This window comes from Canis lupus, chromosome 8, assembly GCF_011100685.1.
Source record: "Canis lupus familiaris isolate Mischka breed German Shepherd chromosome 8, alternate assembly UU_Cfam_GSD_1.0, whole genome shotgun sequence".
In the NCBI taxonomy this organism is placed as follows: domain Eukaryota; kingdom Metazoa; phylum Chordata; class Mammalia; order Carnivora; family Canidae; genus Canis; species Canis lupus.
The window spans coordinates 29,165,096-29,191,110 of record NC_049229.1 but is presented as its reverse complement, the minus strand read 5'-3'; the positions used below and the strand labels follow the sequence as shown (position 1 = coordinate 29,191,110).

The following is a 26,015-nucleotide window of genomic DNA, read 5'->3' as shown; positions in this document are numbered from 1 at the left end:
TCCCAGCCCACGCTTGCCTTTGGCCCGCCCCCCGCGGCCGCCAGGTGTCAGCGCGCCGCCGCCCCGCCCCTTCGCCAGAGCGCAGACGCGGGGGGGGCGGGGCCTCGGAGAAGCAACGGCCGAAGCTCACCGGGTGTGGAGGAGGTGGGGCTGCGGCAGGAGGGAGGGAACGACTGAAGGTCCTGGGAAAGGCGGTGGGACAAGCCAGACCAGCTCTGCCCTTTCCAGACAGGACGCAATTCCTTTTTGTAGTATAAGAACGGGCAAAACATCATAGCCACCAGAAACTGGCATCTGAAAGGAAAACTGTAGTTTCTACCCTCAGAATTCTGCGCAATCTGTGGTAAGGTTATAACCAAAAGAGTAATAAATGAAGAGTTCATCTTAAAACTAGGTTATGCTACACAGAAAATGAACCCATCACTTTTAAGCAAACTGAAACGGACTTTTAAGAATACTTGGGAATATGACAACTAGAAAATCTCAAGAAACAATGGAAATAAAAATCCTAAGAAATAGAAACAACTTATGGGTTCACTCAGTAAATTACACATCATACTGAAGGAAGCTCTCTTTCATTCTAAGTTTATGTTGAAATATTAATATAATTATGTTAATAAACTACAGGGCTTTCAGTATCTTTTAAAGTTTGAGTCTGTTAACATATTGTAAATAGAAATAAGGTATAGGATACTTTCTCTGGGCTTAAGGAGATACTATTATCCTTTTTATTTTCAAACGGATGAGGAAAATTAAGCAGAAGAATCCACACTTAAACTTTCAAGATTTGTAAACCAAACTGATTCTTTAAAAAACAAAACACCACCACCTAAGTAGAAAGATAAGAAGTCAAACTAAATTGCAAATTACAATGAATAAAGTTAAAAGAATCACAGGGATGTTTGACCTGGACCCCCTTGACAAACATCCTATTATTTTTATATTGTCACATTTATGAAACACACTGTCAAAATGTAGAAATAGAACTGGTCAATAACTTGAATATTAAATGGCTAGCTTGAGTACTCCATTTCTCTACCACTATTTAAACTGTTCTCTACCTTTTAAAGTTATAAAAAGACCCACAATACTCCACAAGTAAGTTTAAAGAGTGACTGTGTAACTACCCACATCAAATATGGTACATTCTTTAGTGTTTATGAAACTGAAGTCAATTGGCTTTTTTGAAACAGCATCTTTAACAAAATCTCAATTGAAGTCAAATGATGACTTCCTATTTTAATTTGTTAAAGCTTTAATTCCACATGATATAGAAAGAATTGTATGTAGGTAACAGAACTTTTGCTTTGAACATTTCTGACATCAACATCCCCTACATCAGACACTCTTAGCTTGGTATCCATAGATACCTACAGAGTCAATGGGTGAGCTTGAGATATAATAAATCTCCTTTCACTTTAGTATATGCATAATTGTGTGTATGAATGTGTGACTTTTTGGGGGAAGAGGCTCCAGACCTTAACATTATAAAAAGGGAACAACCATCTCACATAAATCAAGAAAACCAAGTCACATTTGTTAGCAAATATTACTTTTAATCATAATCTAAAAAAAAAAGTTATGGATAAGCATGTACTTGTTCAATTAACTATGACACAGCCTAATCATAATAGGTGAAGAGTAAAGACCTTTCATTATCGATTTAGACACACATGTCTATGCTTTATATAACAAGATGCTCTTCGGAACACTGAGTGTGGGTGCAGTTTTAAAATTCAAAAGCCTGTGATCTAAATGCAACTCATTTTGGTTATTAAATAGTTTATGTACTAAAGAACCTAAAGAACCATAATAAATGTACTTTTAAAAAAGACAAAAATATGTGTAGGAGAACTGAATCAAACATTTTATTCAACTTTTTAGGATGAAGAAAACAAATGATATAAAATAAGTCATAAGAAATGCTCTCTTGTACTATTTCAAACTACTTTCAATGTTTTACAAAATGCTCACACAGCAAATACGAAAAGCTTCAACATACTCATAACTTTTGCTGCAATAAATGCAACATTAACAAACATACAAATTTCTTTATCAATCTTAAAAGTAGAATTACTGAATTACTAATTTTTAATGTTATTCATACTTATTTTTATTCATAAGTTTTTAATGAGATCATTACCAATACATACATTATTTTCCTTAACTTTATTTTTACATTAAGCCAGTATCTGTCATGCAACCATCAAAAACCTCCCAGTAAATTACACAGGTTTGTAGTCCAATTTAGACTCTAGCTTCTTAGAATCAGCCACTTTTCTGACTGCTTTCATGAAGTCTTCCTGTACTACAAAATCATGATCAGCACGAATTGCAAACATACCTGTGAAGAATAAAACAACATCACTGCTGTATATAGTATGTGAATAATTTGTTTATTTGAAGAAAACTAAGGGGGGCGGGTAGGCAAAATGGGTGAAGGTAGTCAAAAGGCACAAATTTCCAATTATAAAATAAGTCCTGGAGATGAAATATACAGCATGATGACCAGACTTAATAATACTGTATTGTATATTTGAAAATTGTTGAGAGTAGATCTTAAAAGTCCTCAACACAAGAGAAAAATATCATTAACTACATGTGGTGATGGATGTTAACTAGATTAGTGGTCACTTCATAACAAAAACAAGTATCAAATAATTATGCTGTTCACCTGATATCAACATAATCTTATTAGTCAATTAGATCTCAAAAAAACGTTTTTTAGGAAAACTAAGTAATTCTATGGAGTAAATGTGAAGAAGCCTAAATGTATTACTTCTGAGCCAGTAGTTGCTGGTTTTTTAAAAAAGACTTTATTTATTTATTTATTTATTTACTTATTTATTTGAGAGAGAGAGAGAGAAAGAGTGAAAGAATGAGAGCATGAGTGAGGTGAGGGGCAGAGGGAGAATCAGACTCCCTGCAGAGCAGCGAGCCCATTGTGGGGCTTGATTCCTGTGGGGCTCAATCCCAGGACTCCAGGACCTGAGCCAAAGACATTTAAATGCTAAACTGACTGAGCCAGCCAGGCACCCCTGAGCCAGTAGTTCTAATTTGTTAAAAACAAGCATCATTGTTCACTTAATTTCCTTAACTATAATAAGCATTATTTTCCAAACCAAAAGCTAAACCACAATGAGGCAACTATCTGGATATTTAAAATCTAGCTCGCTCAGTCCCTGTATCCAATGACATTCTGAAAAAGCAAAACAAAAACTCAACTATCAACATATTTTAAGTAGTAGTTTCTTAACTCTATAGACAACAACTGCCTGAAGGAGGGAACACATATATGGTTTAGGAACACAAAACACTTCCAGTAATTCTGATAGCCTTTCCTTGTTAATATTCAAAAGCTTAGATAATAGGAATAAAAGAAAGCCAACACTAGGCTTTTTATCAAAAAGCCAGTGCTAGGGATGCCTAGGTGGCTCAGTGGTTGAGCATTAGCCTTCAGCTCAGGTCGTGATCATGGAGACCCCAGGATCGAGTCCCAAATCGGGCTGCCTGCATGGAGCCTGCTTCTCCCTCTGCCTATGTCTCTGCTCGCTCTGTGTCTTTCACAAATAAATAAGAAAATCTTAAAAAAAAAAAAAAAAAAAAAAAGCCAGTGCCGTTATTCACATATTAAAATTTACATTATTTATGTACAAATTGGGATTTTATACAACTTTCATAGTCAAGTATCACAAACTTGAAAACTTTCAAGTTATCAACAAGTTACTTGACAAAACAATAAGTTTCGCATGTGCATGTTTTTGAACATTACATATATCATGGATATGGGGTCCAAGATTTTGAGACAATCCTAATTTCATTTTTTTTTTAATTTTTATTTATTTATGATAGTTACAGAGAGAGAGAGAGAGAGAGGCAGAGACACAGGCAGAGGGAGAAGCAGGCTCCATGCACCGGGAGCCCGATGTGGGATTCGATCCCGGGTCTTCAGGATCGCGCCCTGGGCCAAAGGCAGGCGCCAAACCGCTGCGCCACCCAGGGATCCCCCTAATTTCATTATAAGCTAAAACTAGTAAGTTATCAGTATCTGCTAATTAAATGAATCCTACTAATATTTTCGTTTGAAGATCTGCTTATATTAACTTTTCATGTACATGCATGCAATCAATGGAATAGAAGATTTCAAGGGTTACTTTTATCTTTCCTTTCAAGATTTCTATATAGTCTTAGAAATAGCCACTCTATGTTGTACTGAAAAATCAGATGAATGGAAATTTCTAGTTTTTTAATAATGAAATTTTAAAACCTTGTTTTGAAAGCTACAACTAAAGTAGGTTATTTTTCCAGACTTTGTACATATGACTATTTCCAAATCATTGTTTAGTGTATGACTGAATCTGAGATACATTCTAATCCAAAAAGGATAATCATCTCAGGATTTGAATGGGAAAGATAATTATAACCGAATCAAGTTTATTTTAAATTACAGGAAGATGTTAGCAAAAAAGCTTGACGTCTAATAAAAAGAAAACCAGAGAATTTCAGTGTCTCCAAATATGAGTGTCCCAGGCCATTTAAAAAGCTAAATTTGTGGGCAGCCCAGGTGGCACAGTGGTTTAGTGCCGCCTTTGGCCTAGCGTGTGATCTTGGAGACCAGGGATCGAGTCCCATGTCGGGCTCCCTGCATGGAGCCTGCTTCTCTCTCTGCCTGTGTCTGTGCCCCTCTCTCTCTCTCTTTCTCTCTCTCTCTGTTTCTCTCATGAATAAATAAATAAAACCTTAAAAAAAAAAAAAAAGCTAAAATTGTAATCCACACAGACGTTATAGCTCTTTACTGGAAATGGCTAACAATAATTTTTTTAAAGTAAGCTCTACATCCAATGTGGGGCTTGAGCTTATGACCCAGAGATCAAGAGTCGCATGCTCTACTGACACAGCCAGCCAGGTACCCCAACTGAAAATAATTTTCAAAAAATATGTGAGGTACAAATTTCTATTTATAAAATAAATATGTACCAGGGATTTACAACATGATGACCATAGCTAATACTGCTATATGATATATAGGAAAGAGAGTAAATCCTAAGAGTTATTATCACAAGGAGAAACTATTTTTCCTTTTTTCTAATTGTATCTATATGAGAAGATAAATACTAGCCAAACTATTGTGATCATTTACACAATATATGTAAATCTAACCATCATACAGTAGCTACAGACTTATATGGTGATATGTATCAATTATTTCTCAATAAAACTGAAAAATGTAAAAACAATAAGTATCATAATTTGATGTTATCAACCTTTAGGATTATGACATTGCTTTTTTATTTTACCACAACAATATTCTTTTTTTTTTTTTTTAAGATTTTATTTATTCATGAGAGAGAGAGAGAGAGAGAGAGAGAGGCAGAGACATAGACAAAGGGAGAAGCAGGCTCCATGAAGGGAGCCCGACACGGGACTCAATCCCGGGTCTCCTGGATCAGGCCCTGGGCTGCAGGCGGCACGAAACCACTGAGCCACCCAGGCTGCCCTCACAACAATATTCTAATAGTAATTTGGTCCAGTGAAGATTTTGGAAAGAGAATGTTGTAAATTACTCCAAGTAGTTCAAGCCACATGCAAGTTTACCACTTAACATTTTTTGTATATTTGTCTTTGTGAGCATGATTTACTCTGATCTGTACTGAGTTTCTAGACCTGCAGATTTTTAATCCAGATATTGAGTCACAATAGATCCATAAAGATAATCCTATGAAGAAGTCATGTCTGAGCAACCCATGAAGATAATCCTATGAAGAAGTCATGTCTTAGCAACCTCTTTTAATACTGTTTAATTTACAAGAAATGTTAAAACAAAGCTACCGGTGATACGAAAACAAGAGGAAATCACATATTACAATACTTTAAAACTACTCACCTGCAACCTATGAAAGTCAGTAACTATAAAAACAGCAAAAAATAATTAAAAATTTTTTTTATTATTATAGTAAACTCAACCTTGAGATCAGGACCCGAGTTGAGATCAAGAATCAGACATTTATCTAAGTCACCCAGGCACCCCTCATTTTTTTAATTTTAAGATTGTGTGGGGCTTCCCCGGTGGCGCAGTGGTTTAGCGCCGCCTGTGGTCCGGGGTGTGATCCTGGAGACCTGGGATCAAGTCCCATGTCAGGCTTCCTGTATGGAGCCTGCTTCTCCCTCTGCCTGTGTCTCTGCCTCACCTCTCTCTCTCTCTCTGAATAAATAAATAAATTAAAAAAAAAAAAAAAAAGATTGTGTGGAGGACAAAGACTAAATGACTCTAGCTATGGTTTTAAAGCTACTTGGTACCAGAAATAAAATAAAAAATAGGATTACACAATGCACAAAGAAAATTATATTAAAAATGATTACATTTTACACAAGTTGCATGATCACAAAATTCATAAATCAATCTTGCAGGGTACCTGGATGGCTCAGGTAAGTATCTGCCTTCAGCTCAGCTCCTACTCCTGGAATCGAGTCCCACATTAGGATCTCTGCTCAGTAGGGAGTCTAATTCTTCCTCTCCCTCTGCCCCTCCTCCTGCTTGTTCTCTCTCACAGACTCTCTCTCTCTCAAATAAATAAAATTAAAAAAAAAAAAATTGGGAGGGACGTCTTCGTGGCTTAGCAGCTGAGTGTCTGCCTTTGGCTCAGGGTGTGATCCCAGAGTCCTGGGATCAAGAACCACATCGGGCTTTCTGCATGGAGCCTGCTTCTCCTCCCTCTTCCTATGTCTCTGCCTCTCTATGTCTCTCATGAATAAATAAATAAAATATTTTTTAAAAAATTTAAAAATTAATTAAAAAACATTTAAATCCATCTTGCAACACTGATTGTTAACAGACTAGAATCAGAAAAGATGTTTTCCATTTTGCAGCAGATTACTTCTGTTACTGGCCCAGTATGATTTCAGCCACAAATGTGGCAGATTTACTTCAGGGGGCGAGTATGCTATCACATGAATGTCTTTCCACATTTTGCCCTAAGGCATCCAGAAGTAAAAAGGAGTTAACATCTCCAAGGGCAAATTCTCATGGGGGATGAGAGCTGGGAAATAAATGCTCCAGTCTCCATATCAGCCAGGTAATCCTAGGAGGCATTCTGTATGTTTCTCTGAGGTCTCATCAAATCAAATCCCACGTCTATAGCATCTGCCTTAATGGTACACCCTTATAATAGCTTTGCTTCTTTCCAACTCACTTGCCTGTTCTCTCCTGCTTCTTAGAATCAATTCCCCAAAAAACCAAGCACCCAAATCTTTGCAAAGGCCAGGCTCTGCTTTTGGATAAACCCAAACATGTTTTTAGCAAATTAAAATCAATAGTAAAAACTGCACTTTAAACTCATACCTGCTTCAGTACAAACATTTCTCAGGTCTGCTCCATTAAAGCCATCTGAAAGCTTCACAATTGCCTCATAATCTGTTTAGGAAAAAATACTGGAAATTAGGTTTTTGGTTTTTTTGGAAATTAGTTTTAAAAAAATTTAGACTTTTTCTAACTTATGCCTATATGGAAAATTTAACTGCAGAGCTTGCTTTGAATATTAGGCATCATCTCTATTAACATTCCTCCACATTATTTAGCAAGTCCTCCACAATATTAACGACCAAAACTTATACTTCTGTTAAGTAAGCCAGCACTAAGTAGAAATACATATACTACTTAAACTCTAAAATCAAGAAATATCAAGATCTGGTGTCTCTCATGAATAAATAAAATCTTTAAAAAAAAAAAGAAATATCAAGATCTGAAAGCATCTTAACCTGTTTCTATGAAGCAAAACAGTTACGTACATGTGAACTTGAGATATCTGTGAAACCATGTCTCTTATAAAAACTGTAACCAAGGGATCCCTGGGTGGCGCAGTGGTTTAGCGCCTGCCTTTAGCCCAGGGCGCGATCCTGGAGACCCGGGATCGAATCCCACGTCAGGCTCCCGGTGCATGGAGCCTGCTTCTCCCTCTGCCTGTGTCTCTGCCTCTCTCTCTCTCTCTCTCTGTGACTATCATAAATAAATAAAAATTTAAAAAATTAAAAAAAAAAAAAAAAACTGTAACCAAATATTTAAATGGTCATCAGAAATCATTTTCATCATTTTTTTTATCATATATTTTTAAACAACCATTTTTAAATGGCTACCTTTTCTGGTTCCGATGCAAGCTCCAAGTGGTGATCTATGATAACAGTAATGGTTAAGTGACCTTTTTATCCACATGACAGACTTGAAAGGAGGAGCTGTTGGCTTGGAATAGCAGTTATTGACTTGATAGAGTAAGGATAAAAATAAGACACAGCATGGGCTACTACAGTGTAATTGTTTTTAAAAATTTATTTATACATTAAAGACACACACACACAGAGGCAGAGACATAGGCAGAGAGAGAGAAGCAGGCTCCATGCAGGGAGCCTGATGTGGGACTCAATCCTGGGACTTCAGGATCATGCCCTGGGCTGAAGGCAGGCGCTCAACCGCTGAGCCATCTACATATCCCTACAGGGTAATTCTGATGAGATATACCCTTTGTCAGGCCACATAGAGTATGTCAATCTCTATTTGAAATCAGACAGATACTCATTAATTCTGATTCAGGTTCAAGTTCATGTAAGCTTCCCTAGAGCAGGGATTCCCACAGTTAGCACGGCATTTGGCACCTAGCAAGAGCACAGTATTAAAGAAACCTATAAATTGGCATCCCTAGTTTAGCTCAGTCTTTCCAGCTCAAAACTATTTTCACGTAAACAATGAGAAAGTTAGTAGCAGGCAATAATCAACTATTTGTAATTTTTTTTTGACCATTAACTTTTAAGGGTTTGTAAAGCTGCCTGGCAATTATACTACAATAGTATAACGACCCCTAGTCCAGGAGTCAGCAAATTTTCTGTAATGGGCCGGACAGTAAATATCTTAGACTTTGTAGGCCATGTGGTCTCTGTCAAAACTATTCGTTTCTGCTATTGTAGTGGGAAACCAGTCACAGGCAATATATAAACAAATTGGAGTGGCTATGTTAAAATAAAGCTTTATTTACAAAAAGAGAAGGCAGATAGAATTTGACCCACAGCAATGGTTTGCTAACTATCTTGGAGTCCACTCTCTCACTTCTGAAGATAACTATTTTATAACTTCTCCCATCTTCAAATGTCTAACAGTACTTTCCCATCTCTCACTCTGAACTTGCTTCCTATTTCACTGAGAAAATAAACACATTCGGGGATGCCTGGGCGGCTCAGCAGTTGAGCATTTGCCTTTGGCTCAGGGTGTGATCCTAGAGTCCCAGGATAGAGTCCCACATCGGGCTTCCTGCATGGAGCCTGCTTCTCCTTCTCCCTCTGCCTGTGTCTCTGCCTCTCTGTCTCTCATGAATAAATAAATAAAATCTTCTAAAAGAAATTAGTTGTAAAGGTGAGTTTTTGGTTATGTAAGATAAAATTTGGCTTGAATTTTGGGACTTTGGTATAATGGGCCAAACTCTCTTCAAGGAAAGTGCATTATCAAATTTCACTCTCTCATCCAGATCATTAGCATTAAAAAAGTGTTGTAAATTCTTTCATCTTAAAGAAAGCTCTTCCAAATCTTCATCTCCACCTCCACTGCAGCTACATTTCTTTTCTTCTCCCTTTGCTGCAGAACTCCTTGAAAGAAATGTCTGAACTCCATGCCTCTGCCACAATCTCCTGAAATCCATTTGAGGTAGGCTCTCTCTTTCAGCACTCCAAAAAATTGTTTTGATAAGGTCACCAATAACCTCCACATAGTAAATCTAAAGGTCCATTCTCAGATGTCTATTTATCTGACACAGCATTTATTTTTTTTGTGTGTGTGTGTGTCTTTTCATATATTTATTGGTCATTTTTATAATTCTTCAGTAAATTATTTATTCATATCCTTTGCATACTTTTATTTATTTTTTTTTATGTTTATTTTATTTTTTTTATTGGTGTTCAATTTACTAACGTAGAGAATAACACCCAGTGCCCGTCACCCATTCACTCCCACCCCCCGCCCTCCTCCCCTTCTACCACCCCTAGTTCGTTTCCCAGAGTTAGCAGTCTTTACGTTCTGTCTCCCTTTCTGATATTTCCCACACATTTCTTCTCCCTTCCCTTATTTTCCCTTTCACTATTATTTATATTCCCCAAATGAATGAGAACATATAATGTTTGTCCTTCTCCGACTGACTTACTTCACTCAGCATAATACCCTCCAGTTCCATCCACGTTGAAGCAAATGGTGGGTATTTGTCATTTCTAATAGCTGAGTAATATTCCATTGTATACATAGACCACATCTTCTTTATCCATTCATCTTTCGTTGGACACCGAGGCTCCTTCCACAGTTTGGCTATCGTGGCCATTGCTGCTAGAAACATCGTGGTGCAGGTGTCCCGGCGTTTCATTGCATTTGTATCTTTGGGGTAAATCCCCAACAGTGCAATTGCTGGGTCGTAGGACAGGTATATTTTTAACTGTTTGAGGAACCTCCCCACAGTTTTCCAGAGTGGCTGCACCAGTTCACATTCCCACCAACAGTGTATGAGGGTTCCCTTTTCTCTGCATCCTCTCCAACATTTGTTGTTTCCTGCCTTGTTAATTTTCCCCATTCTCACTGGTGTGAGGTGGTATCTCATTGTGGTTTTAATTTGTATTTCCCTGATGGCAAGTGATGCAGAGCATTTTCTCATGTGCATGTTGGCCATGTCTATGTCTTCCTCTGTGAGATTTCTCTTCATGTCTTTTGCCCATTTCATGATTGGATTGTTTGTTTCTTTGGTGTTGAGTTTAATAAGTTCTTTATAGATCTTGGAAACTAGCCCTTTATCTGATATGTCATTTGCAAATATCTTCTCCCATTCTATAGGTTGTCTTTGAGTTTTGTTGACTGTATCCTTTGCTGTGCAAAAGCTTCTTATCTTGATGAAGTCCCAATAGTTCATTTTTGCTTTTGTTTCTTTTGCCTTCGTGGATGTATCTTGCAAGAAGTTACTATGGCCGAGTTCAAAAAGGGTGTTGCCTGTGTTCTTCTCTAGGATTTTGATGGAATCTTGTCTCACATTTAGATCTTTCATCCATTTTGAGTTTATCTTTGTGTATGGTGAAAGAGAGTGGTCTAGTTTCATTCTTCTGCATGTGGATGTCCAATTTTCCCAGCACCATTTATTGAAGAGACTGACACAGCATTTAACAGGGAATTACTGCCTCCTTGTAACAATTTCTTCATTTATCTTTTTTTTAAAAAGATTTTATTTATTCATGAGAGACACAGAGAGAGAAAGAGGGGCAGAGACACAGGCAGAGGGAGAAGCAGGCTCCATGCAGGGAGCCCGACGCGGGACTCAATCCCGGGTCTCCAGGATCGGGCCCTGGGCTGAAGCTAAACCGCTGAGCCACCCGGGCTGCCCAATTTCTTCATTTATCTTCCAGGACATCACAAGCTCCTGGTTTAATTCCCCTCTGTGACTATAGCTTCTTAGTCTCCTTTGATGGTTCTTCCTCTCAACTTCTTAATATTGGAATTAGCTCAGTTTTTGAAACTCTTCTCTATCCATATTTACCTCTTCAGAAATCTCATATAATCTCAAGACTTTAAAAATAATCTTATGCTATTATCCACAATTATATCACCAGCATTAGACCACTGCAATAAGCCATAGATGCATATAGAATTATCAATTAACATCTTCATTTAGTTTATCTAATTGGCATCTCAGCTTTAATACATTCAGAACCAAACTCCTTACTCTCCCTTTAAAACCTAATCTTTCCAGTCTTCTCCCATTTTAAATGATGACAACTCCATTTTTCAGTCGCATGAGTCAAAAACCTAAGTGTTCCCTGGTTCTTCTCTTTAGCTCACACCCCACATCTAATTCATTAGCAAGCCCTGCAATCTCTATTTCCAAAATATGTCCAGAATCTCATCATTTTAAGATTCTCTTACCACCTTGGATCACACTACCATCTTTTTATCTGATTATTGAAATATCCTCCTAACTTATCCTCTTGTTTCTATCCTTGTTCCTCTACATGCAACTAGAATGATCTTATTTAACATAAATCAATTTCAAAATATTTACGGATGAAATTATACAATGCCTGGGATTTGTTTCCTAAAAATCCAGAAGGTAAGTGGAAGAGATTACAGATGAAGCAAGATTGGCCAAAAATTAATAATTATTAAAGCCTGGTGGGGGATGGGTAAACCTAAGTAAGGTTAGAAGTTCATTATACTCTTATCTCCACTTGTATTTCTAATTTTCTACACTACAAAGTTAAAAATAACAAAAGGTAAGATCATTTCATTCCTCTGTTCACAATCCTCCAAGGACAAAAAAATAATAAAATAAAATAAAATAAAATAAAATAAAATAAAATAAAAGCCAGAGTTCTTACACAATGATCTAAATAAGGCTCTACACAATCTGATTCCCATCATTTCTATGATTTCACTTGCTACCATTGTTCTGCTTACTCTGCCACAGACACCTTGGCATCTTTGCTACTCCTGAAGTGTTCCAGCCATATATACACCTGCTTCAAGGTCTTTCTCTTGCTGTTCCCTTTGCATCATTTTCCACAAATATCTATACCTACTTCCTTCACCTTTACAGGTCATTGCTTAAAAATCACCTTATCACCTTCTTGGTAAAGCTTCCCTCTGCTTCCCCCACCTCACCTCCATTTAAAGATGTATATATTCATTCTGGCTCCTCGCATTACCTATCTCCCTTGCTTTATTTTTCTACATAGCACATATCACAACCTAATGTACTATAAATTTTCTGACTTTGTCTGTCTTGCCTGACAAGAATGTAAGTTCTATAAGGCAGGAATTTGTCTGTTTTGTTCATTGCTATGTTTCCAGCACTTAGAACAGTTCCTAACAAAAAATGTTCAATAAATATTAGTTGAATTTAAGATCTCCATGTTTGCCGAATTTAAAACCAAATTTGGTAGACTATCAGCAATATCTAATAGCATTTTGCTTCATTTACCAAATGCAAATATACATAAAATAAGTTATTTCCTTACCTATTTCACCATGCTTTGTAATGGGACCTGCATGGATTTTCAATATATCTAATCTTGCTTGTTCGTTTGGCAAATCAATATCTGAAAATGAAAAATCATAAGATGCAGTCAGGTTTTTTGTTTTTTAAATAAAGTAGGGGGTGAGCAGAGATATGGAAAGAAAAGTGGACATAGACAAAGAGAATACACAGCAGATAAAGAACTTTAACTCACGTATTTTTCTATCTAATCTTCCTGGACGAAGCAAAGCAGGATCCAGTGTATCTGGTCTGTTTGTAGCCATGATCATTTTAACTCTATGTAGAGTATCAAACCCATCCATTTGATTCAGTAACTAATATATTTGTAAATAAAAATCATTGACAGATATTTACAAAACATTTCAATCATTAAAAAATATAAAGTACACAATTCTATATGCTAATATTATAAAATACATTGTCTACAAATACTGTGCAGACTTCAATGGACTTTTTTTTAGTCAAGTATTATAAAATGAAACTATGTGGATCTGATTTCCAATATTCAATTTTTTTGTATTTTCAAAAACATTATTAAAAAAGTCTAATATATACAGTATTATGGTATGTCAGACATAAAATTTACATTCCACAAATTTGATGACATTTCCACATATTTGATAATTAATCTATTAAATATCTTTTCAAATAATTCCACTATACAAAGAAATACCAAAACATTAAACATATTTCCTTCAATTCCAAAAGTGTTCTTGAATAAATATTGAAAAATCTAACAGCATTCAACAAATCTTTTAAAATATAGCTAGCTTAACAATGTGTATTTCTTTTCCAAAATATCTGATAGCTAGTTAACATATTATGATAACATAGTATGTTATGTGAATAAGACCAGTATCTATGTTCTTTCAAAACACCTCAACTTAAGGTTTCCAGGAGGTATAGCTAATTTGAAAATACTATATATATATTCTGAACAGATTGTAATTTATGAAAAATCCCTTTCAAATACCCCTACTAAGATACAATTTAACATTGTGTTATCTATACTACTTAGCTTCACTCTGTAGAAGGCTCCTCACAGGGAGCCTGATCTTGGACTCAGGATCATGCCCTGAGCCAAAGGCAGATGCCCAACCGCTGAGCTGTTCAGGTGCCCCAAATATACAATTTAAATATCTGAATGGCTGGTCTGCTCAAAACACATGGAGTAGTAGAGCTGTACATCATATAGAATTTTGTAATATTCCTATTACTTTCCAGGAGACATTTTCTTACTAGAGATTGTGGTAGTGAAATGTGTTTATTCCTGACATTTTCAAATTTTATATTTAGGTGTATTTTTTTTAAGATTTATTCATTTATTTCGGACAGAGCCTGTGCGCACGGGGAGGGGCGGAGGGAAAGAATCTCAAGCCAACTCCCCACTGAGTGTGGAGTCCAACTCAGAGGATTGATCCCATAATCCTGAGATCATGAACAGAGCGGAAATCAAGAGTTGGATGCTCAACTGACTGAGCAACCCAGTGCCCCTTAAGTGTGTTCTTCATTTAAACCATTGCACAGGGGCACCTGAGTGGCTCAGGTCATAATCCCAGGGATCTAGCCCTGCATTGGGATCCCTGCTCAGCAAGGAGTCTGCTTCTCCCTCTCCATCATCCTGATGTTCTCCCTGCTTATGTTCTCTCTCAAATAAATAAAAGCTTAAAAAAAAAAAGCCCAACAAACCATTGTACACATTTTGACTTTTAAATATCCAATGTTTTCATTTAATACATACTGACTTCTTTTTAACCTCCTTTACCAAATATTACCTCCATTAAAGTTCTCTGAATCTCTCTATCAGCTGAAGTACCCTCAGAAAACCGACGACCACCTAAAATAATGATATGGAAAAAATGACATGGAAACTCATATGTGTTACTCTTTCCTCTACAACCATCATTTAAGAAGACAAAATAATAGTGTCTGCAGTTAAAAACATTAAGATAAAAAATGAATAGTAAGACTTATACTGACAAACTTAGAATTGATTTTGTTATGACATTACTCAATTTTGTCACTATCAAACTAAAATTGGTTAAGCTTTCTTAAGAATTTTTTTTAAAGTAACGTTCAAGAAAAAGAAAAATAAAGTAACATCCATTTTGTTACTTCACACAGATTGCTATTAGAAGGGGAGAAGAACTCCTTCAGAATTTTAAAAATTTCCTAAGACTTTTTTAAAAAGTTCAAATAAATTTTAAAAGGTGTTATTCTTACCAATAGCATCTATTTCATCCATAAAAATAATGCATGGTTGGTGATCCCTGGCATAATTAAACATTTCTCTGATCAAACGAGCACTTTCACCAATGTACTTGTCTACAATAGAACTAGATACAACCTGATTAAAGGAAAAACATTTAGGTAAACATAAGACAATTCAAATAAAATTTAATTTCAACAGTTACAAAAAGAACCTTCCCTTTACCTTTAAGAAATTGCAGTCTAGCTGGCTAGCAACAGCTCGAGCCAAGAGTGTTTTTCCTGTACCTAAAATAACAAAAGAAGTCCTAAGTAGATGGAAACTAAACAAACTCTCAAAAGCCTTTTACTCCTCTGGATAGTAAATTTTGCAAATGAAAGCTAAATCCTAAAGAGAATTTCCATTTATAATTTGAAAACTCTTCAACTTACAATATTAAAACCTTAAATTTTATTCAAAATATCCCTTTTAGAGACACGTAGGTAGGTGGCTCAGTGGTTGAGTGTCTGCCTTTGGCTCAGGGCTCTGCCTTCAGCTCAGAGCGTGATCCCAGAGTTCTGGGATCGAGTCCCGCATGGGGTTCCCCACAGGGAACCTGCTTCTCTCTCTGCCCAAGTCTCTGCCTCTCTCTGTTTTCTCATGAAAAAATAAAATCTTAAAAAAAAAAAATCCCTTCTAATGCTGAATACTTACTTCAAAAATATATCAACCCCTATTTACAGACCCTACAAGAGAAGCCTGTTACACAATAATCCATTGGTCTATCCTGCATAATGAATATGTCTTTTACCTATGCATGATATTGTAACAACTATTGGTTATTTGGAAGCTACTGGTTCATGAGTCATGAAAATCTTCGAGCTGGCATTTTTCATTATACAATATGTAAAAGTCACATTTGTTAATATCACCGATCTCATCTCCTTTTTTAAGTATTAACATCAGAAAATCCCAGATGGGGGTGCCTGGGTGGCTCAGTTGGTTAAGTGTCCAACTCTTGATTTCAGCTCAGGTCATGATCCCAGGGTCATGAGCTGGAGGTGTCAGGTTCCATGCTGAAGCATGGAGCCTGTTTAAAATTCTCTCCCTCTCCATCTCCCTGCCCTTCCACCTCCTCCCCACATGTGTTTTTTCTTAAAAAAGAAAAAACAAAACAAAACAAAAAAACCCTGTCAGATATAAGTTTTGAAAACCTAATTTTCACTTGAAAGCTTAAATTTTACCATTGGCTACAGATGGTGTCAGTTATTGTAACATAGTAGGCTAACTTCATTTTTTTTAAAGATTTATTTATTTTAGAGAAAGAGTGTGTGTGATTGCATGAGTAGGAGAGACAGAGGGAGAGGGAACTCAAGCCGACTCGGCACTGAGCATGGAGCCTGACGTGGGACTTTCAAACCCAGGACTCTGAGGTCACAACCGAAGCCAAAATGAAGAGTTAGATACCTAACTAACAAAGCCACTCAGGTGCCCCTCATTCATTTTTGAAAAATTTGTCAGATAAGCAATAACCAATCCGAATAATCAAAAACCAGTCTGACAATGACAGAATGTCCATAAATTATGTTTTCAAGTAAAAATGATATTCCACGAAAAGCAGCTAATTCAGCTGGCAACTCAAATAACATACCAGTGCTTTTCCCAGTGATAACTATACTATTCAGTATGCAACAGAAGCACTTACATGTATTTTCCATTTCAATACATAGAATTTAAGACATTATTCCAAGATCAGGATTTCATAAAAACAGTTTTTAATGCTTCATCAAGGACACCTAAAAGTTAAACTCATATATATTTTTTTAATATTGCAAATATGAGCAGTCAATAACACAATGACTACTTGTGCCATTTCATGCCACTGACCTGACTAATGCTATGGCAGGAGCAGTTTTACCCATGCTGCTGTTGCACCATCAGCATAGAAGTCAACACAGTGAAAATGGCAACTAACATCTTAGTATTTCAAATTAAGGTTTAACCTTGCAGATTCCCTGAAAACATTTCAGGGACAGCCAGAGGTTGGTGAACCACATAGGACCAACAGTAGAATCATACAACATCTTAATATGAACATTCTATAAGGCATAAGAGGACTAAGCATACCTGAGAGAATAGTAGACACACATGTCCTATTCTTTCCTTACTTTGAATAGAGTGGAGGCTGGAAGATCCTACATTAAATTTTCACTTTTTTATTCCTTAATTTATTCACTTTTCACTTTTTTTATTCCTTAATTTATTCACTTTTCACCTTTTTTATTCCTTAATTTATTCATTTATTAGTAGGTCAGATATAATTCAACACTAACCTGGTGGTCCATATAACAAACAGCCTTTTGGAGGTATTATTCCTACACGCTGGAATAATTCTGGGTTTGTAAGAGGTAATTCTATCACCTAGAAAAGAAGTTGAAGGTTTCTTAAAAAGTCAGTAAAGATTCTGATAAACTTAAAAATACTTTAAGTAAAGTATCAGCATAGTTAGGTATACGCACAGATGTAATTCACATAAAGCCATTTATATTAGAGGTCATTCTTTAGGTAGATTTAATAAATTTTCTTTAATTATGTAAAAATTAATTTAAGTCTGTAATTATTTTAACATACTATACACTTCACAAGTGATCGCTACACAGGCATATGATTTGTCAAAACACATCTGAATTGTACACTTAAGGAATGCCTGGGTGGCTCTGCAGTTGAGCGTCTGTCTTTGGCTTGGGGCATGATCCCGGTCCCAGGATCAAGTCCCACATCCGGCTATTTGCAGGGAGCCTGCTTCTCCCTCTGCCTGTGTCTCTGCATCTCTCTGTGTCTCTCATGAATAAATACATAAAATTTTTAAAAAGTGAACTGTACAATTAAAATCTATGCATTTTACTGAATGTAAATTATGCCTCAATGAAAAAAAATCACACTACAAAAAAATCAGGTAAGCAAAAAAGAAAAACAAAACAAAAAAATTCTTATTTTGCATTTGGGACTGTAACACAAAATAATAAAATGGGAAAATTTAGTAAAGTTAAAATTGCCATTAGGAGAAAAGGCATAAAAAAAATAAAAAAAGGGAGAAAAGGCATATAAAATTTTCTTATGTTGGCATTTTGTCATAGTAGACTTAGAAGAACTATACATTCAGGGTACCTGACTGTCTCAGTTGGGAAAGCAGATGACTCTTAATCTTGGGGTTGTGAGTTTGAGCCCCATGATGGGTGTAGAGATTATGAAAAAAAAAAAAAAAAAAAAAAAAAAAAACTAAAAAAAAAAAAAGAACCATATATTCACTCTTAATGTCCTACTAAGATTGATTCGAGAATAGAAAAATTGAGGGTTTGACTGCCCACATTAAACTCTTTATAGACAAGTAACTTGAGAAATAAGCTTCTATTGAATACTTGTATCCACCAGGTGTGATTAAATAAACAAAAAGTATAAGAAGTCAATATTCTTAGTGTCTCCAGATGGAAAAGGTTATTACATGTGCATATGTTTTGTGGAGTGTGTGTGTGTGTGTGTGTGTGTGTGTGAAAGAGAGAAACTTTCTGCTTCTACAGTTGATGCAGCAAATCACTGCAAAAGACAAGATTTCAGTTCCATGAAGCATTTGTTGTTCCTCTGTTGCCCTTTCTTTAACTACAAAGTAAAAATAGACTTTTACTTGTAATTACACGAGTGCTTCCTCAAGAATGACCAAAAACAATTTGGTTTCATAATCACCTGGAATGTTTGTTTCAATGCTAATTCCTATGTTCCATTCCCCAATCTCCTTCATGGAAATCATGCAGAGGGCCCATGAATCTCTATTTTTAATAGGAGTTCCAGAAAACTCAATATGCTATGTGAACTGTATGAGAACTACTGGCTACAGCTTAAATCAGATGAGGTAAGCCATACCAACTATCCTCACTCATTCCTAAACATTTCCATCCTAAATTAGGATGAAATAAATAGGGCGACATAATTTGCTTCAAAGAGAATTGTTAAGAAGCCATCTGTGTTACGAGGTGAAGAAATCCTGATTTGACTCTTCACCTAAGTGTTTAAAAGGTTTAAGCCCCCCTAAAGCCAATAGTTTTCTTGAATGGCAGCAAATAGCTTTATCAAAATAAAATATTTAAGGTACAGAGGCGCCTGGCTAGCTCAGTCGGTGAAGCATGCAACTCTTGGCCTCGGGGTTCTGAATTCAAGCCCCACTGGATGTGGAGATTACTCAAAAAAATTTTAAAATCTAAAAAAAAAAAAAAAAAAAAAAAAAAAAAAAAAAAAAAATTTTAAAATCTTAAAAAAAAATTTAAGGGTACAGATAACTTACTTTCATAGCTAGAAATTCAGTTCTATTTTTCTCTTCTCAGCAAGAATATTAAATATATAATACTTTGTAACCACTATTTGGACAAAGTAATCTTACATTCTCTTTCTCTCTTTGGGTGTCTTAAAATCAGTACTATCAGAGAACAAAGCATATATTACCAACCTCTCTTAATTCCCGAATCTGTTCTGATAGTCCTCCAATCTCAGAATAAGAAACATTCCCAGGGTCCTCATGAGACATGTTGTAGACCAATGGATCCACTTCTCTTGGCAAATATCTATAATGATAAGGTACGTATTTTTCTTTACAAGATATATTTTCTCTCAGCCTACAGAGAGAGTATAAATTGACCTGCTTATGCAAGAACCTATAAATGATCTTATAAAAATGTATATACATTAATTAGAAATTAGTAAAAGGGAAAAAGTAGCATGATATTCATTGATCTCAAGAAGCATACATTTTAGCTAAAATCTTCCCTCTGTGAAAATAAAATAAATAGAATAAGAAACCCACCTCATGATAGTTAGTGTAGTCATATCCAAAGCAACTCTTGTTCCTGGCTTCAGCTTACTTTTGTCAAGCTAATTTTATAAAACAAAAAGTGTTACATGACACATAAAAGAGAAAATAATACTCTAACAAGAGCACAATATTTAGAAACCAAATAATCACTTTTACCCTTCAGAGAGAACACTAATATCAGATTAAAATACAATGCCAACAGAAGGGCTTATAAAAGTAATAATTCAAAGTTCTTTCCCTTAAACAAGTACCTGTTATGCAATCTAATTGTGAAATGTGAAATCACTAATATACAAAGTTTGTGGTGGAAAAGATCTTATTTTTAAAGAAAGAAATGGGTATTAGTTTTACTTCCAAAGGCTTACTATTTTATACAGTTTTGCTCATTATTTTGATTCAGGCACTATGGCAATTGATACTAAATTTTTTTTTTTTTTTGATACTAAATATTTATACAGAAATCTCTAAGTGAACATTTTGGGGAAAGGAAAGGAAAGCACTTTACAGGTATGCCCTATATATTTTTTTCTTTTAAAGTCGATTGTTATTTATTTTTTATTAAATGAATTTGACATATAACATTGTGTCAGTTTAAGGTGTACAGTGTTACTCTGGTAATATGTCCTTTAGATTTATTTTAAAGCAGATAGCTTTGAGGAAGAACATATTACTTGACTACAGGAATTAAGCGAGAAATGCACTCATTCTTTATCCTCTTAGAGGTTTTTATTAAAATGCTAAAACCAAAACCAAAAAAATCCCAGCAATCGAATCATTCATGCTTTTGCTACATGTCGGATATTATGATAAATACATCATAGATTAGGTTGAATCATACTAACAATTTACTGGCATATTGGGCAGGGTAACTTATTAGACTATAGATAGAATCTATCCAAGAGATTCACCTCATATTCAGGATATTACTTTTCCAAAATTAAGTTACTTTTTGATAGTTTAAAAAACTACTTGCCAATACAATTTCAGAATCATACAAATTACTACTTTTCACAGGATTCTGCAAAGTACTGTAAGTTTACAGTTTAATGCCAATTAAAATGAAGGGGAGATAGGCAAAAATTCTAGGTTTAATATAATGGATTAAACTTTAAATAAAATTGCTGGTAAGTGAGGTACTTGAAAAGAGTTCAACAAAAATCAGTACAAAGCTATTTCAACATTTACATCTATAAAGAATATATACCCTGGCTTTTCTTTTCTTTTTTTTTTTTAATTTTTATTTATTTATGATAGTCATACAGAGAGAGAGAGAGAGGCAGAGACATAGGCAGAGGGAGAAGCAGGCTCCATGCACCAGGAGCCCGACGTGGGATTCGATCCCGGGTCTCCAGGATCGCGCCCTGGGCCAAAGGCAGGCGCTAAACCACTGCACCACCCAAGGATCCCTATTCTGGCTTTTCTTATTTTCCAGCTTCAAATACTCTCTTGCCCCCCATACAACCATGAAATATCTTGGAAATACCAACTCTTGGAATCCAGAGGGCCTGTAAGGTAGATAAAACTCCTTTGTCAGGCTAGCCATTTAATATTTTGATTTAGGAAATGTTTTCCCACTTATATGCTAGGTGAAATGCTGGGATATGATTTAGTCCCTGGGTTAAATTCTACTCTACAGTCTTGCTGTATCAGTTTTCAAACATGAACCTGATGTGACACTCAGAAAAAGCTCTTTCAATCAATTTACTAAAAAAGTTGTTTTGTTTGTTTGGTTTTTGTTTTTTTATTATTAAAAAAGTTCTAATGATGCTCCTAAAGAATAGGATTGTACATAAACTGGCTTCAGAGGCTACTAAATTATTTAAAGCCATTTGTTGCCATTTTTTATGACGGTAAAATGAAATCTGCAGTTATTTTAATTTGCCTATTCTAATCTAAATGAACTCATACAAAATCAACTTAAGCTACAGAAAAGTCTTTGAGTATCATTTTTAAATGTTTAAATATAAAACATCAGTAATTGATAAGGTGTAAGTCTCCTCAAAAAAGACCTTAAAAGGGCAGCCCCGGTGGCACAGCGGTTTAGCGCCGCCTGCAGCCCAGGGCGTGCGTGATCCTGGAGACCCTGGATCGAGTCCCACATCAGGCTCTCTGTATGATGCCTGCTTCTCCCTCTGCCTGTGTCTCTGCCTCTCTCTCTCTCTCTGTCTCTATGAATAAATAAATAAAATTAAAAAAAAAAAAAGACCTTAAAATAAAATGATCTGAGGTATTTACCAGTTCTAAAATTCTTAGATTTCTAAATATGTAGAGCAACTGAGGCAATGTGATATGAATAGAAAATAGAGAATACCAGGTCATTGTCTATGGTTTGAGTTCAAGTTTTGCTAGTTATTCTGAACAAATCACCTTTAGGAGTTATGGGCATGTCTGACCTACTCACCTCAAAAATCAAATAACGTATATGAAAGCACTTTTATCAATTATAAAGCACTGTACAAATGTAAAGTGTTACCTGTCGACGACAACCCACAACATATCTTGGTCCATTTGTAGCTTTAACAATGACTAGAGAAAGAAAATGAAAGGATAAACTGAAAAATAGAAATTGAAAAATAAATATTTTTTATATATATATATCTCCACATGGATGGCAGGTTGAGTTTTATTTCCGTTCTCCAAGGAAACAATAGTTGAAAGAAAACTTAAATCTATGCAAGAATATCATCTACTTTCATTATTATCAGTAAAACAATGAACATTTCCAAAGTTCATGATGGAAAGGAGAGTCCACTCTTTTTCTTTTTTAATTAACAGTCCAATCCACTTACATTTTTCTTCAGTTAGTTGCTTAAGTACTTCACCCACAATCTGGAAAATTAAAAAAAAAAAAAAAAAAAAAAAAAAGAAGCATTACTTTTGGCCAATAATCAAAAAACAAATTGTCATCACTCCCTACACCCCGAACTTGATTACCTACCTGCCCAACACTTTGTAGGGCCTTCAGATCATTTTCAGACTTTTCATACTGCTTGGTAAGTTCTTTTAATTGTTCCCTTACTGAAATAATACAATTTGAACATTTTTAATTAAACAATAATCTCAGTGAATTTAAGTCACTAAGTATCACTTTACTTAAGCTTATCTCAGTCTACTTCACTTTAGTATATTTTATAGCCACTTTATGAAACCATGAAAGAAATAAAGCCGTTTGTAGAGGACAGGTTTAAAAATGAAATGTTACAGAAAAAGCACCATATTTTTATTTTCCTGATTGGCCATACTTGTTCAAGCACATTCATAACATTGTTACATTCTTAACAGATACTGACAACCACACTTCTGGGTTTGAGACTACAAATAACGAATGATAAGAGACTTTCCCTCATCTCTTCGGCTACCCGCACGGATTACTTACTACTCTATACTTTTCGGCCCTAAATAAGGTCAACAGGTGCAGTGATCTACAGAATTATATGGTTATAGTCTTTCTCCATTTAATCAAACCACTCGGGCTTTGCAGTGAAGGCGCACTACGAAAAAATGTAAGCGCCCTTTTAGTGCAGGAGGTTAAGAGAAACCTGTGTGCCTGATAGAGTCAAATCCAAATAACAGGAAAGACAAGGGAGGTTATTATCACCCATCGATGGACCCCTCTCTTAAGCTCCGCTCTGGCTTTCCACCCCAATAACAAGCCAGCACCTCGAGTCTCTCTCTTGCTTGAGCTTCCTTGACTCCAGTCTCCTCTCCTCTCTGGGTCCCGGACTCACCTACAGCGCCGCGCCCTCCTTGCACTCAACCTGGCAAACATCCGTGGCCCACTTCTTTCCACTCCTCTAGTCCTCTTCCACCTCCATCTCAGAACTGGGGATGTTCTCCCTGTCACCTGGACCAGACTGGGCCGTTTCTACGCCCGAAGAGGCTGTGCTTTCCAAGCTCAGGGCCGGATGACAAAGCGCCTTGTCCCTGGACCGAGGCCTTCCTATCCCTGGAGCTCGGATGCCGGGCTCGGCTAAGGGCCTCTGCTTTGTCAGAGACGGACGCAGGTCCAGGCATAGGATTATGTGGAAGGAAAGGCGCACTCACACTCCTTGAGACGGCCGTCGATCTCCTTGTGCTCCAGCAGCTTCTTGCGGTAGTCCTGAAGCGCCTTATCTCTTGGGTCCGCCATGATGAGAAGCCGTCGCTCATAGGGGATGCCGGGAATGGCCATGGCCGCCCGGGCGGGGGAAGGGGCGGGGCGAGGGAGGAAAGCCTCCCGGGGGGCGCGGATTCGTGGACAACCCCGCCCCTTCCGGTTGGCTCCGCCTCTCTACTCCACTCCTCCCACTTCTGCGTCTCGGTTCACCGACGGCGCAGCCGCGCACAGAAGGAGGCCTCCACCCACACCGCCCCCTGCAGGTCGAAGTAGGTAGAGCAAGGAGCTGTTGTCCTGGTTGTCCCCTGAGACATCTAGACAGTGTCAAACCACTGTTGCCGTGGAACCACGGAACACTTTCTGAGAAACTGAGATGACAGTGAAGTAGGCAATGTGCAGTCTTGCTAAATAGTTCCAGTGGACTATCGGGGATAACGTAGATAGCCTATTAGTCTAACAGAATATTAACAAGGACCTTCAGGAACAGAAGGGGTAGGCTATTTTTTTTACTTATTCATTCAGTGAATGAGGTACTAAGGATGCGACCTGGTGGGGAGATTAAAAAATAGTTTGAGTGTAACTAGTACTACAATGTTATAGTTCTAGAGTAAGGCAAGGAGAACTAATTTAGAAGAACATCTGACATAAGGACCAAGCCATGCAACACAGTGGAGAAGAACCTACCTGACAGAGGAAACAGCAGTGCAAAGATCTTGAGGTGACAGAGAGGTTGGCTCATTTCTAGGAATAGAAAGGAGGCCAATGAGACCGGAAGAGGGTGGGTTATAGAAATATGGGGCAGAAGATAAAGACGATGAGGTAGGTTGAGTCAGGAACTTGAAGTCTAACAACTTTCAGATTTCTATCCTTTGGACAAAATATTTAATCTCACAAAATCTCTGTAAAATGAGCATAATAATTGTACTTATCTCATAGAGCTATCATGAGTATTAAATAAGCTATGTGCCTATATCTATTAGCACAATGTCTGACACAAAGTAAGCACTCAATAGTGTTTTAAATAGCGATTTTATTTATTTTAAGGGTAGTAATAACCTCGATTTTTGCAGAACAGGCCCCCTTTGCTGTACCTCTTACCAGAATTGTTCCTGGAGATAACTTATTGTTGTTCCAATAGACTCAGTCACTAAGTCTCCAGATAGATTCCATTTGATCTTACCTTACACAGTGGCCCTAGACATTTGAGTTTATTTTAATTTTTTTTAATATTTTATTTTATTTATTCATGAGCGACAGAGAGAGAGGGGCAGAGACCCAGGCAGAGGGAGAAGCAGGCTCCATGCAGGGAGCTTGAAGTGGGACTCGATCCAGGGTCTTCAGGATCACACCCTGGGCTGCAGGCGGCGCTAAACCGCTGCGCCACTGGGGCTGCCCAACATTTGAGTTTAAATAGGTATGTTCTACATATACATATAAAGTGCAAATTTATGTGAATTAAATTACCAAAAGTTGCATAAAGGTTTTTAAATTTCTTAGGAAAACATGGGTATTGCATGACTATTACATTCTGTTTTTCTTAATATAGTTGAAAATTGCAGTAGCTGATAAACAAGGAAGATGGATTGAGCAGGGACAGTCCCTTCTGCTCAGCTGCAACTATTCTGGTCAAACTAGTCTGTCAATACCAAAATATATCACCTCTGACATTAAGAAGTAGAGAAGAGAGGATGAGACAGAGAAAAAAGACAGCTCAATTTGGTTCAATTCAATAAATATTTATGAGCACCTACTATTGTGTTATTTCAACATAACACACCAATATTTTGAACTCTGTTGACCCTTGTTCTTTTTCTTTCACCCATCTGGCAA

The 26,015-nt window shown here is 36.6% G+C and overlaps 1 protein-coding gene and 1 long non-coding RNA gene across 4 annotated transcripts in view; one reads left to right on the top strand and one right to left on the bottom strand.

Moving 5' to 3' along the window:
• The first annotated feature begins 98 nt into the window (after positions 1-98).
• Positions 99-25,925, top strand: LOC111097036. Its single transcript, XR_005363256.1, has 5 exons — positions 99-343; positions 9,620-9,682; positions 19,066-19,135; positions 20,548-20,596; positions 25,732-25,925. It is a non-coding gene; the product is annotated as an uncharacterized LOC111097036 (long non-coding RNA).
• The window catches only part of PSMC6 (proteasome 26S subunit, ATPase 6), a 33,374-nt gene continuing 9,203 nt past the window's right edge, over positions 1,845-26,015 (bottom strand). Inside the window, exons 2-16 of one of the 3 annotated variants that reach the window (XM_038544726.1) lie at positions 24,870-24,926; positions 24,134-24,442; positions 23,028-23,107; positions 22,879-22,918; positions 22,563-22,615; positions 20,081-20,148; positions 19,727-19,841; positions 17,562-17,649; positions 15,475-15,536; positions 15,264-15,387; positions 14,816-14,877; positions 13,234-13,354; positions 13,021-13,101; positions 7,340-7,411; positions 2,089-2,344 (exon numbers count right to left, since the gene is read on the bottom strand). In XM_038544726.1, the coding sequence (XP_038400654.1) occupies positions 2,226-2,344; positions 7,340-7,411; positions 13,021-13,101; positions 13,234-13,354; positions 14,816-14,877; positions 15,264-15,387; positions 15,475-15,536; positions 17,562-17,649; positions 19,727-19,841; positions 20,081-20,148; positions 22,563-22,615; positions 22,879-22,918; positions 23,028-23,107; positions 24,134-24,260 (1,212 nt within the window). In that variant the 5' untranslated portion in view covers positions 24,261-24,442; positions 24,870-24,926 and the 3' untranslated portion in view covers positions 2,089-2,225. Of the gene's footprint in view, positions 2,345-7,339; positions 7,412-13,020; positions 13,102-13,233; positions 13,355-14,815; positions 14,878-15,263; positions 15,388-15,474; positions 15,537-17,561; positions 17,650-19,726; positions 19,842-20,080; positions 20,149-22,562; positions 22,616-22,878; positions 22,919-23,027; positions 23,108-23,817; positions 24,050-24,133; positions 24,690-24,869; positions 24,927-26,015 lie in introns of those variants that run through there. The other 2 variants (XM_038544725.1, XM_038544727.1) reach the window with 2 other exon arrangements.